The sequence below is a fragment of the Astyanax mexicanus genome, chromosome 19 (assembly GCF_023375975.1).
Source record: "Astyanax mexicanus isolate ESR-SI-001 chromosome 19, AstMex3_surface, whole genome shotgun sequence".
Classification (NCBI taxonomy): Eukaryota; Metazoa; Chordata; class Actinopteri; order Characiformes; family Acestrorhamphidae; genus Astyanax; species Astyanax mexicanus.
The window spans coordinates 23,852,007-23,865,260 of record NC_064426.1 but is presented as its reverse complement, the minus strand read 5'-3'; the positions used below and the strand labels follow the sequence as shown (position 1 = coordinate 23,865,260).

The following is a 13,254-nucleotide window of genomic DNA, read 5'->3' as shown; positions in this document are numbered from 1 at the left end:
TGCACAAGACACATGCTCAGCGTGCATACATACCGCTCATAAAAAAACACACCCGTAGCATGCAAATCCAGCTTTTACATCATCAATAAACAGAATACAAAATAAAATAACATTGCTGTTACCTTAAATTACCTGCTGGCACACCTTCACAGCGTGAACACACAGGTCATTAATTAGTACATTACACAATTAATTACATGCCTTTTGCACGTTTCAAGACACATAAGGTGAACTTTTTGCATCCTCACGAAGCTCAAGCTGAGCGATGCACAATTGAAGTATCAGTTATTGATCGCTAAAATAGTGAACCAAAATGTTTTACTGCTGCTGTTGTCTTTCACAACTTTTATTTGTGACTTTGATACGTGGATATCTAAAGCAGAAGCAGAAAGCCCCAGAGAAAGGTTCCTGACCATTACCTTCAGTGATGTATTCCCACTGCACTACTATTTGACTCGACGAAAAACTTCAGAACAACTTCCTTGCCATGAAGACTGGCCAATGTTCAGCCTCACTCACAGAATACCACCTCAAAACTTATACACACAAGTGTGGGAATTCCGAAACTGTCCACTGCGGTAACGCTTCATGATCAATTGATACGTTCTGCTGTGCCATTGACTTTTGACTTTTATGTATCAGTGAACTACTATAAAAAGATGCCACCATTGCAAACAAACATTTATTTCTAATGAGTTGTCTTTCCTATGACATATTTTTTTACGATCATTAAGGAAAAGTTAAAGCATTTTGAACCACAGCAACTCTTTCTTAAGAGACACAGAATGTACAGATGGAAATGTATAGGACATTAGATTGGGAGGAGGAAGCACTTCAGGCAATAGGTTTGCACGTTTGACAGTTTTTTACTACCTAAATAAAACAGTAAAACTGTGCAAAAAACTGCACAAAAAAAAACGCTGCTTCATGCAAATACAGCTCTGGAAAAAATAAGAGGCCATTCAAAAAAATCAAAAGAATTTCTTTGATTTTAACAATTTGAAAACCTCTGGAATATAATCATGAGGAAGATGGATGGTCACAAGCCATCAAACCAAGATGAACTGCTTGAATTTTTGCACCAGAAGTGGCATAAAGTTATCCAAAAGCAGCGTGTAAGACTGGTGGAGGAGAACATGCCAAGATACATAAAAACTGTGATTAAAAACCAGGGTTATTCCAACAAATATTGATTTCTGAACTCTTCAAACTTTATGAATATGAACTTTGTTTTCTTTGCAATATTTGAGTCCTGAAAGCTCTGCAACTTTTTTTGTTATTTCAGCCATTTCTCATTTTCTGCAAATAAACGCTCTAACTGACAATATATTTATAATATTATTTGGAATTTTGGAAAAATTTTGTCCGTAGTTTATAGAATAAAACATGAATGTTCATTTTACTCAAACATATACCTATTAATACATTTAAAATCAGAGAAACTGATTCAGAAACTGAAGTGGTCTCTTTATTTTTTTACCAGAGCTGTATAATCCTTAATGTGGAGATCTGCGCAAGAGCAGCAAGCATAAAAAGGACATTATTAAGCCATTTTTTCCTCATATGTGGAGATAAGTGCCCGATGACATTGCAGAGAGGGCCACAGAGTGAACAGAGTGACTTGCAAATAAGGACTTTGATGTCATAAATAAAAAGTCAGAAATGGGTATTGTAAATCAGACAACAGTAAACCACTAACTAAATGTGTAAATGTTTATTTAACAAGAACGCAAATAAATTAGGTCTTTTTTAATTATTCCACAATTCTATCATTTAGCAAAGTATTATGCGGCTTCCTAATCCTTCCTTTTTTCTTTTATCATCACAATAATTGACAGATAAACAAATTACTAATAAAGCCAACAGCACTGGCACAGTCCCTGAACATTCATAATAATAAATGTAATTATAACTATGACCAGTTTCATTTATATACAGCCTTTTGCATTGGCATATTTGCATTGCAAAAAAAAAAAAAACAGGAATATACAGTAAGAATCAAACACAGCAAGCATGACCAATCAGAGCCAGCCATCGTGGCATCAGATATCAGATGAGAACACAGTAAATATCAACAGAAACAGAAGGAGGCGTATGAGCCATATGTTGAAGCCATGTGTTGCAGCATGAAGATGAGACTGAGAGTTCAAAGCTGGAAGCTGTCTTTTGGATGCCATGTACAGAAGATCTGCAGAAACCGCAAAAAAAGGGCAAATCGCAAAATACATGAATGCTATTCACAGTCCACCATCACATTCCCTAACCATCTACCAGCAGAATGAAGTCTAGTAGGGGGTGTGAATCACAGAGCATCTCATGATACGATATTAACGAGGGTATCACAATATTCTCATTCTGTGATTTTCAATAGGTGATTTTGCAATACAATTCTCTACAATACTTCACGCCATCTGTTACTGAAGAGGATTAAACAACCCTAAATAAGCAAATCCTCTTCACCGTATTCATTCAACAAGCGCCACCATGTGGAGTATTGAAGCAGTAACTTCAATAAGTCAAATTTGGGGACGATACTTAGGAAATTTACAACAACTATGTTTCTATGTGGTGTACTATGTTACACCACCTATCGATTTGATAAACAAACAAAAACGATACAATACTGTCCCAACACTAGTATCTGGAATCCAGAGCAGTATTTTCACCCACTTGCCACTCAAACAGCAAACAGCACTGGTTTCCTTCCCTACAAAAAAATATATGGTAACATTTATTTTTAAATTGCTTTGATTTGAAAGTTCAAAGTATGTATAAAATTACAACCTAGAGGCTTTTAAATTCAAATGTGTCATAGACAGACATTTCACAGACACAAGTATGAAAATAAACTGTTTAATAAAACTTAAACTCAACTCACTGTTTTTTCTAGTAGTTCGTCTAGTTTCCTTATGTTACTTTTAAGTTAAGTGTTCTTCTTGTGACTTGACTGGTTGTAAAGCATGTAACCTTTTTACCAACAATTTTACACTTATTTTCGTTCTCGTTCATGAGTAAAAAGAAACAGAAATTGTGGTAAAGTGTGGTTCCCTATTATCCCGTCATAAAACATTATTTTTGTATCACTAACAATGTTTTAAATCTGTGCGTAAAAACTGTGTGGAGCACATACCTCAATTTCGTAGAGCGACGACTGTTTTTTCTCGATTTTAAAGATGTACACTCTTTAGGGTGCCTAAATCGAAGTGAACAAGGGTGTCGCCATGTTTTTTCTGACATAATCAGAGTATGGATGCCCACACAGAAAATAGGATGTCTTTATACACCACTGGGAGCCGCTGGCTCCCATAGACGATGCAGGCAAAGATGTGGTCAACACAAATAAGTCCAGCCATTCAAAAATATGCATTATTACACACATTATTAGCCAGCAATATATTTTAAGCAAAATGGAAGATGGTCGAAATTATGGGACCCTTGTAATTCCGCAGGATTAGCCACTGGGGGGTGCCGAAGTAAACAAATCTGTAATTCTTAAAAAAATTAATAAATTTAAAGTCAAACAAGTTCTGGATATTAATGTACACACATTTTGCTCTCTAGAGTGTGTGTTGGGTTCTCACTCAAAGCAAGTGCACGATATAGAGTGGTGAGCAGTTTGAGACGTGACCTCTAGTAAAGGACCCCTGGAACCAACAAAATGACCCACTCTGTAATTTTGCAGCCCAAGTACTGTCTCCACTTTCTCTGGTTTTAGTGTGTCCTTTCTGTCCAGTTATGTCATATTTATGCACCAAACGTGGCCAAAACCTGTTGTTCCGGCATCTCTGTTTATTTACAGTAAGCTAATCCAATCTTTTGATTGTTACAAGACCGGTGCTACCTTATCGTAACCTTACTTTTTTACCATTTACTGAAGATGAAGATGACAATCAATTGGCAATTTACATTGTTACCAGAGCCACAAAATTCAAGAGACAGAATTAAAATGTCTCATTTACAATTGTTACAGAACCTCAAACTAAAGCACCCTACAGACTATAACATTGCAATGCAGAACCACAGGCCACTCAACGAACGCAGAGTTAAAAGAAGTCAACAGCAAGGCCTTGGTGCGCCCCTGCAGCTCCAATATCATCTCAAGTCCAGTCAGTCTGATTCTACACTCCTGAACGCTGCATGAAGAACAAGCCTGTCATGAAAAATTTAACGTCTTCTGGTCTATCCACTGCCAGCAGGTGAATATCCTCAATACAATCCAACAGAAAGCAACACTGCGATTAGCACAGTGTATAAAACTAGAGCAAGGATATTGCAGGGAGACAGGAATCCTGGACTGATGCAAGATACTGTATATTTTATGTAGATATCTGGCAATGCAGGTGCCGATATACACATACAGTATGTAGAAATTGTAAGAACATCCATCAAAAACCTGTAGCATTACAGGGAAGTCTAACAGTTTTGCTAAGCCTTACAAATACAGTGATACAATGAATAGTGAATAAAGTCTCCAAAAAATCCGCAATGTAGCCCAACTCATAAAAAAAAAATCTAAAAGACAGGATGCACAGAATATTAGGCAACCAATAATATTTGGCAACCGAAAACATTCAGACAAAAAAGCACTTGGGGTGTTTGGCCAAATTTATTTGAACTTATGTTTCAGTGTTTCTTCTAATAGAGAAACTCTAAATTACACAACATTTAAGCAGAAGAAAAAAGCATTACTGAGGTACATTTATGGCTGTAATAGCTCTGCTAATCTAAATTCATTAGTAGAATTGAACTGGCTTGTCTTCTGGGATATTATCAATGTTAATTGTTCAATAAGTATATGTAGTCTTGTCTTTTGCTTTTGGCTTGATAAGCAAGACAAAAATTGGACTATTTAGTTTCTTCAGTGTTTTTAAAAAAGTGCATTTTCTTAAATAAGAATGGTTTTGGTTTTGGCCAAAAACTTCAATTTTGGTGCATCTCTACAAAATGAAACAACATACTTGCATAAATATAAACACCAGCAGCAAGACAGCACAAATCAAAACCATAAAGATTGGGTCCGCCACCCTTAAACACACAAAGCCACCAGCTTTGATAGCAGCAAATAGCAAAAGTCCCCAGCAGATACTCACGGTTTTGAAGTCCCGATGGCTGCACTCCTGACCCTGGTAGCGACAGTAAAGCATCATTTCCTTCAGGTCGTGTCCCACTCGCTCGGTGAACTCGCGCATGCTGAAGGGCTTGGGCCTGAAGTTGCTGAAGTTGGCTTTCTCGGTGAGGAAGGTCAGAACGTGGGGCTCAGCCAGATGTGGCTCAGGGATCTGAAGGTGCACATCCAGTAGGGCCAGCAGCTCTCCGGCGTGGTACAGGTCGTTACGGGTCAGTCGCGTAAAGCGGTAGGCGTTGAGGTTGCAGACAGTGACGGCTGGGAACACCAGGCTGCCGGACACTACAGCATCCACGCTGGTCACATGAGGGTACTGGAGGAAGTGGGCCACCCGCTCGGCACTCTCCAGAACCAACAACACCAGGCAGGCCAGAAGGGCGGCGCTCCAGATCAGCCGGCGCAGGGCAGAGCGACGGGACGATGAGGAAGAGTGGGGGAAAACAAAGCGCAGTCCATGCAACGTACTGCGCTGGGCGAACGAGTCCCAGGATGACGGGCCTCCAAGACTACCCATAACCCCACTGTCCGTCTCGTGGCTGCCCTCACTGCCACAGCTGTCCTTTAGCTCCATCATCAGTGCCAGTGCATTTACCCACACTCACACCTGCAGGAAACAAAATGCGTCAGTGAAGTTTGCAAGTCTTTGAATAAAGCAAAAAATATACTGTAAATTAGAGCTGTCACAGTTACCCAATTAAACTCAATTACTTGTTAGAAAAACAGATTAAAACATTTTCAGTGAATGGGCAGTGATTAGTTGGCAATTTGCATGATGGGAATGCATATCTTCATCTCTTTTAAAGAGCCTCACTTATGCTAAATTAGTGCATGTACAAATTACGTGCCATATAGTGTTTGTATAATTACATCTTTTTAAAAATGTGCCTTAGTTTCTGTAGATTCTGCAGTCTCTAAAAGGCTTCATAATTGAGCACTTTAAGCCAAAAAATCAGCAAATGGCAAAGTGGTACCACTTTATGCCAAGTGTTGACCATATTGTCAGGAGGTTATGAGTTTGGGTCCCAGGAATAGTGCGACTGTTCATGACCTAGAGTCCCTGAGGCCACAAATGGCTTTTCTCCCTACTGATAGGAGGTCATGACTTCAATTCCCAGAGATGCTGTTCAATGGATCTGGTCTTGGTTCCACTGCCAGCAGGTCATGAGTTCAATCCCTGGTAAAATTACAGCCATCCATGGCTAGAAATCCAAGGGGCACAACTCTTCCTCTTCTCTCCGTCACCAAGAGATCATGAGTTCTATTCCTGATGATGCATTAGCCATCCATGGCCAGAAGCTGAAGATCGCCATGCTCTCTATCATCAAGAGGTCATGAGTTTACTTTCTGAGTTTACTTAAGTTCAAGAGCGGATTACTTAGTTCATTTCCTTGTGATGCTTCAGCGATCCATGACCTGGAGTCCAAAAGAGCACAACTGTCCTTGCTCTCTATTGCCAGGAGGTCATGAGTTCAATCTCTGGTGATGCATCAGGAGTCAAAGAAAGCATCATTGACTATGCTCTCTATCAGCAGGAGGTCATAAGTTCACTTCTTCCAGGGATGTCATGGCCCTCCATATCCAAGAGTTTAAGAAAGCGCCACTGACTCTGTTTTTTCTTCATTAAGAGGTCAAGAGTTTATTCCTTAGTGATGCTTCAGGCATCCACAACCTGAAACCCAAGAGAGCACAACTGTCAGGAGGTCATGAGTTGAATCTTTTGTGTTGTTTTAGCGTTTCATAGATGGGAGTTCAAGAAAGCACAACTGGTCTTGCTCTCTATCATCAAGAGGCCATAAGTTAATTTCTCCCAGGGATGTCTCAGCCCTTCATGTCCGAGAGTCCAAGAAAGCACAACTGAGCTCAATTTCTATAGTGAGGTTACCGAGAGTTTAATCCCTAGGGATGTCATAGCCATAGATTGCCAAGAGTCCAGGAGAGAACAATTGGCATTGAGGTCATGAGTTCACTTCTCCCAGAGATGTCGCAGCCCTCCATGTCCAAGTATTGAAGAGAGCACATCTGGCCTTGCTCTACACCATCAAGAGATCATATACAATCAATACCCTGTAATCCCAATACTATCTGTGTCCTGGAGTTCAATCCATGGTGATAACCCAGACATCCTTGTCCGAGGGTTTAAGAAAGCACAACTGAGCCCTTTCTCTAGAGTGCAGAGGTCATGAGTTCAATCCCTAGGGATGTCTTAACCATCCATTGATAAGAATCCACGAGAGCCCAATTGGTCTTGCTCTCTATCATCATGAGGTCATTAGTTAACTTTTTTCTGGGATGTCACAGCCCTCCATGTCCAAGTATTGAAGAGAGCACAACTGTCTGTGCTGTACGTCATTAAGAGGTCAAGAATTCAATACCCAGTAATCCCACTACTATATCTGTGTCCTGGACTTCAGTTTCTCGTGATAACAAGATATCCATATCAAAGAGTTCAAGAAAGCACAACTGAGGTCATGAGTTCAATCCCTAGGGATGTCTTAGCCATCCATTGCTAAGAATCCATAAGAGCCCAATTGGCCTTGATCTCTATCATCATGAAGTCATTAGTTCACGTCTCCCCTGGGATGTTGGAGCCCTCCATGTCCAAGAGTTTAAAAAAGCACCACTGACTTTCATCAAAAGGTCAAGAGTTAATTCCCAAGTGATGCTTCAGCCATCCATGACCATAGAATCCAAGTTTAATCCCTGGAGAAGCCCAGAGACCCATATCCAAGAGTCCAAGAAAGCAAAAATGAGCTCATTCTCTATTTTGAGGTGGTCATGAGCTCCATAACTAGGGATGTCTTAGTCATCCATCGCCAAGAATCCAAGCGAGCACAATTCTCACAACTGGCCTCACTCTTTGACATCAGGAGGTTATGAGTTCCAACTTAGAAAAAAACATCAGGGCACTTGATTTATCACTGAGATGACATATGGCACATGACAGCCTTCCCACTTCTGATGTCAGCAGCATTGCATAATAGGGTAATAGTGAGAAAACTACCTAATGAGTGGGAATTGCCATTGACTAAAGTAGGACAAAAACTGGGAAAGGTCTTCAGGTCCGTTGTCAGTTGTTAGAGTGCTGGATTATTAATAACAGGGTTTTGGGTTCAATGCCTGCATCCAGTAGGCTGCATCTGTTGGGCACTATAAAATTTAACATCTATGAATGACAATCAAGGCACGTTACATTTAATAAATAAAATGATAATCTATTTACCTACTTAATTAAATGCTTATTAAGTATTAATTACTACAATAATTAGCAGTGACAGTCCTGATCAAAGAAAAAAATACACTGGAAGTCAAAAATGGACTGCAGTTGCAATGTACTGATGTTTGTCACAAATTGTCAATTAAAATAAATTATGATAAATTAAACCATTTTAATTATGGCAAACATGGCCTAACAGTCCTAAACTAATCTACACCCTTGTGAGGAGTGTTTTCTTTGCTGCTTTTTTGATTTTGAGGTGATGACAAAGTAACAAATTATAGTAATGCAATTGCCTTGTATCTGCTTTTGTAGCAGTTTTCTCTTTTTGGCATAATTTGAAGGCAGTTTTGAACTGTTTTGTACTTTATAAGGTTTATTTATGACAGTAACAATACAGTAATTCATAGGAGGGATGGTCTGCACTTATTATGTGCTTGCTTGTCTCATTTGTATTACACTTCATGCAGAATAATCTGTATTAAAACTAGAACTTCATTTGATCCAGTCTGATGAATGCATGATTTGGTACCCATGTGTGCTAAATTAAAAGGCTTATATTAAACAATACAATCAGATTCATTGTGCTTGAGTTTCCATTGTCTTTTTGCTAGAATATCCAGTCATGGTCGTCATCTTTTCAGGAAAGTAGCATGGACAGATCCTTTAAAACATGTCCAAAAATCAGTGTATAAGACACACACAAACACATGTGTCCGATAGATTTCTTTAGACTGTCAGTTACAGTGCTTTAAAGGATATCACAAGTACATTAACACACAGCAAGTAAAACACACACACACACACACTCCAACACAGAGCAACCGGTGCTAAATCAGACTATTATTTTATGTCATCAGTTCTACAGTCATGTCGCAAGTGTCACTGAACCCACACACACACACGTGGAAGAACGACAGACATGGATGAACGTGGAGTTGCAGACAGTGAGTGACGCTGATGCACTCCTGAAAGACGACACATGTGACATGAGTAGAATCCTCAGCAGACAGAGGGGTGAGAGAGAAAACGAGTGAAGGAAAGATGACAACTTATGTAACACGACCCTGAGTGAATGGAGCGGTGGTGTGAGATAGACTGACTTAAAAAAAAAAGAAAAAAGGGGGGGGGGGGTAAAGAGAAAAACATTACCAGAAAGAATTGAGGGGGGGTGCAACAGAGGGAGGGAAAATGAGAATGGGAGTAAGAGACATACACAGAGAAGGGGGGAGAAAGATAAAGGAGGGGAAAGATAGAGAAAGAGGAAGATAGACAAAGAGGAAGACAGACCAAGACAAAATGTGTGGTAGACAGACAGAAGAGAGAATAAGGTAGACAGACAGAAAAAAGTGAAGTAGACAGACCGAGAGAAAAAGTGAAGCAGAGAAAGTAACGTAGACAAACAGGAAGAGTGATGTAGACAGACAGAGCAAGTGGGGTAGACAGACAGACAGACAGACAGACAGAGCAAGTGGACAGACAAAGAGAGAAGTAGACAGAAAAAGAGAGGTAGTGGTTGATAGATACAGAGAGGTGGACAGACAGAGATATAGACAGAGAGAGGTAGGCAGACAGACATGCAGAGAGGTAGACAGACAGAGAGAGAGAGAAATAGAGAGATAAAGAGAGTGTGAGGTAGACAGAAAGAGTTAGACCAAAAGAGAGAGAAAGGTAGACAGTTAGAGTGTGAGGTAGACAGAAAGTAGGGGGTAGGCACACAGAAAAAGAGAAGTAGACAGACAGAGAGGTAGACAGAGAATGAGGTAAACCGAGAAAGTTGTAGACAGAAACAAAGAGAATGGACACAGAGGGAGAGGGAGACAGAAAAAGAGAGATATAGACAGAGAAAGGTAGACAGAAAAAGAGAGAATAGACACAGAGGGAGAGGTAGACAGAAAAAGAGAGAACAGACACAGAGAAAAAGGTAGAGAGAAACAGAGATATAGACACAGAGAAAAGGCTAGACAGAAATAGAGAGAATAGACACAGAAAGAGGTAGACAGAAACAGAGAGAACAGACACAGAGAAAGAGGTAGACAGAAACAGAGGCATAAAAAAGGCTATACAGAAAAAGAGATATATAGACAGAGAGATATAAACACAGAGAGAGGTAGAGAGAAACAGAGAAATATAGATACAGAGAGACAGGTAGACAGAAACAGGGAGATATTGACACAGAGATATAGACACAGAGATATAGACAGAGAGAGGTAGACAGAAACAGAGAGATACAGACGCAGTGAAAGTTCGAAAAAAACAGAGAGATACAGACACAAAACGAGAGTTAGACAGAAACAGAGAGATATAGACACAGAGAGACAGGTAGACAGAAACAGAGAGATATAGACACAGAGAGAAAGTTAGACGAAAACAGAGAGATACAGACACAAAAAAGGAGGTAGACAGAAACAGAGAGATATAGATACAGAGAGACAAGTAGACAGAAACAGAGTGATATTGACAGAGAGAAAGACAGAGCGAGAGGTAGACAGAAACTGAGAGATATGAAGCCAGAGAGACAGGTAGACAGAAACAGAGAGATATAGACACAGAGAGATATAGACACAGACACACACACACACACACACACTATGATGTATGCATGACGTTTTCACAAACTGTGCCCAACTGATGAGAGGCTACACACACACACATCTGTATGTCTACAGCATCTCTACACACACACACAGAGTTCAGACGTTGAACACACACACACACACATATATCTGTAAACCTGAACTCTGTGCCCTCTTACTTAAGATTGTGTTTCACTATCTCTCTTTTTCTCTATCTATCTCTTTCGAGGTTAGTCCACACGTGCACCTACTTCACATCTTTTCAGATACATAAATTGATAGACTGATGAGAGAGGGATGAAAGGAAGAGGGAAAGAGTGACAGGGTAAGAGATAGAAAGGACGAGTGAAAGACAGACATGGAAAAGAGAAATAGTCATACAATTTTACACACATACAGAGTTTAGATGTTGAACACACACACACATACATGTGTACATCTGAGCCCCCTCGCGCGCGCACACACACACACACACAGAAAGGCAGTTTAACCACAGCATTTAAGGTAAAAGCCTAACTGTCCCTATAAATAAATACCAGGGAGACCTAGAAAACCCACATACACACACACACACACACACTCACACACAGAGTCAGTGGGGAACAGAGATCCTCCTGCTCCAGATAAGCGAGGAGGAAGAGAAAGATACTGCCCCGGGCTTTCACTCCCCCTCCTCTTCCTCCTCCTCCCTAAACCCCTTCTAGCAACACACACCCCCACCCCCCCACACACACACACATTCACACACACAGCTTTCCTCTCTACTCCTGTCATGCCCTCTCTATCTCTTACTCTATATCCTCATTACATCCAAACACCACTCTCTCTCTCCCTCTCTCTCTTTCTCTCTCTCTCTCTCTCTCTCTCTCTCTCTCTCTCTCTCACACACACACACACACACACACACACACAGAGTGTCAGAAAACGTTCAGTCAAGTCCAGCCTTAGTCTCGTGTCAGAGCTGTAAACTAACCCAACGCTCCAAAACATACACACACGTGCATGCGCACATCCCGGCCAATATCAAGTCTAAGCACACGCGCGCACGCCTTTACAGCGGTCAATCCTCAATCAAAACACAGACACACACAAACACACACATGCATGCATTTAAACACGCTCGCAAACATGCATGCATATACATCCCCCCCCCCCCACAAACACACACGCATGCATATATAAATACATACGCGCAAACACGCGCGCGCAAACACGCGCGCGCACACATGCGCTAGTCAATATATTCAAGTCTAAGCACCTCACGTGCAGCCTAATGACACAACAGCCAGCCGTGCATGCGTGTCAGGCGCGCGCGCGTGTGTGAGTGCGTGTGTGTGTGAGAGAGGGAAAGAGAGAGAGGAGGCGGGTCAGGGCGCGAGGCGATGCTGTGGTTGATTCTAAAGCGGCAGAGAGAGAGAGAGAGAGAGAAGGAGAGAGAGAGCGAGAGAGAGAGGTGTGTGTGTGTGTGTGTGGACGGACGGTGTGCTTGGACCCCCGAATACCTCTCTCGTGCATGCAGACGGAGCCACGCGCGCTCACCCTCCGCTTCCTCCTGACGCCGTACCCACGCGCCGACAGCCAACAACTGGCGAGCTGCTCGCGGACGTGAGCGGCACACACACACAGACACAAACACACACACACACAGCGCACAGGCAGCGGGAGAAAACCGAGGGGGGGGGGGGGGGGGGGGGGGATGTAACGGACGCACGCGCGCACTCTCGCGCTCTCTCGCGCACTGACCCATCCTCTTACTTAAGACGGATGCTGTGTTTCTCTCTCTCTCTCTTTCCCTATCTATCTCTCTCGAGGTTAGTCCACACGTGCGCCTTCTCCACATCTCTCAAGATACACAAATTGATAGACAGATGACAGAGAAAGAGAGAGGGGGGGAGAGAGAGCTTAGGAAAAGATAGAAAGGACAAGTGAGAGTAAATACAAAGAAAAGATAAAGAGAGATAGAGTGACAGTGTCAAAGTGTGGAGGACAAACTGAGATCTCAAGATCCAAGAAGAAGTGAAGACGTTTAGAGGAAAAGAAAGAAAGAAAGCAAGGAAGGAAGAAAAAGGGCAAATAGAGCCTTAGCAAAGAAAGAAACAGAGAGAGGGCAAGAGAAGAAATAAGCAAGTCTAAGACATCAACAAGAAAAGAAAAAGAGAGAGTAAAAGAATAAAGAGTGAGAGACTTAGAAAAAAGGTAGAGAGAGGCAGAAAGAGGGCATCACCACAAAATAAAGAGAATGAGGAGAGAGAGTGAGAGAGGAAGAGTGCAAGAGCATGAAAGAGAAAGTCAGAGAGACAGCCAAAGACAAGACAGAAAGAAAGAACGACAGATAAAAG

General features: G+C 41.4%; 1 protein-coding gene across 1 annotated transcript in view; it reads right to left on the bottom strand.

The window, feature by feature from the left end:
• Nucleotides 1-12,514, bottom strand: part of asic2 (acid-sensing (proton-gated) ion channel 2) — a 32,816-nt gene extending 20,302 nt beyond the window's left edge. The window contains exons 1-2 of the mRNA XM_049467866.1: nucleotides 12,418-12,514; nucleotides 5,045-5,729 (exon numbers count right to left, since the gene is read on the bottom strand). Coding sequence (XP_049323823.1) covers nucleotides 5,045-5,699 — 655 coding nt within the window. The 5' untranslated portion in view covers nucleotides 5,700-5,729; nucleotides 12,418-12,514. The remainder of the gene's footprint in view (nucleotides 1-5,044; nucleotides 5,730-12,417) is intronic.
• Nucleotides 12,515-13,254: the final 740 nt, after the last annotated feature.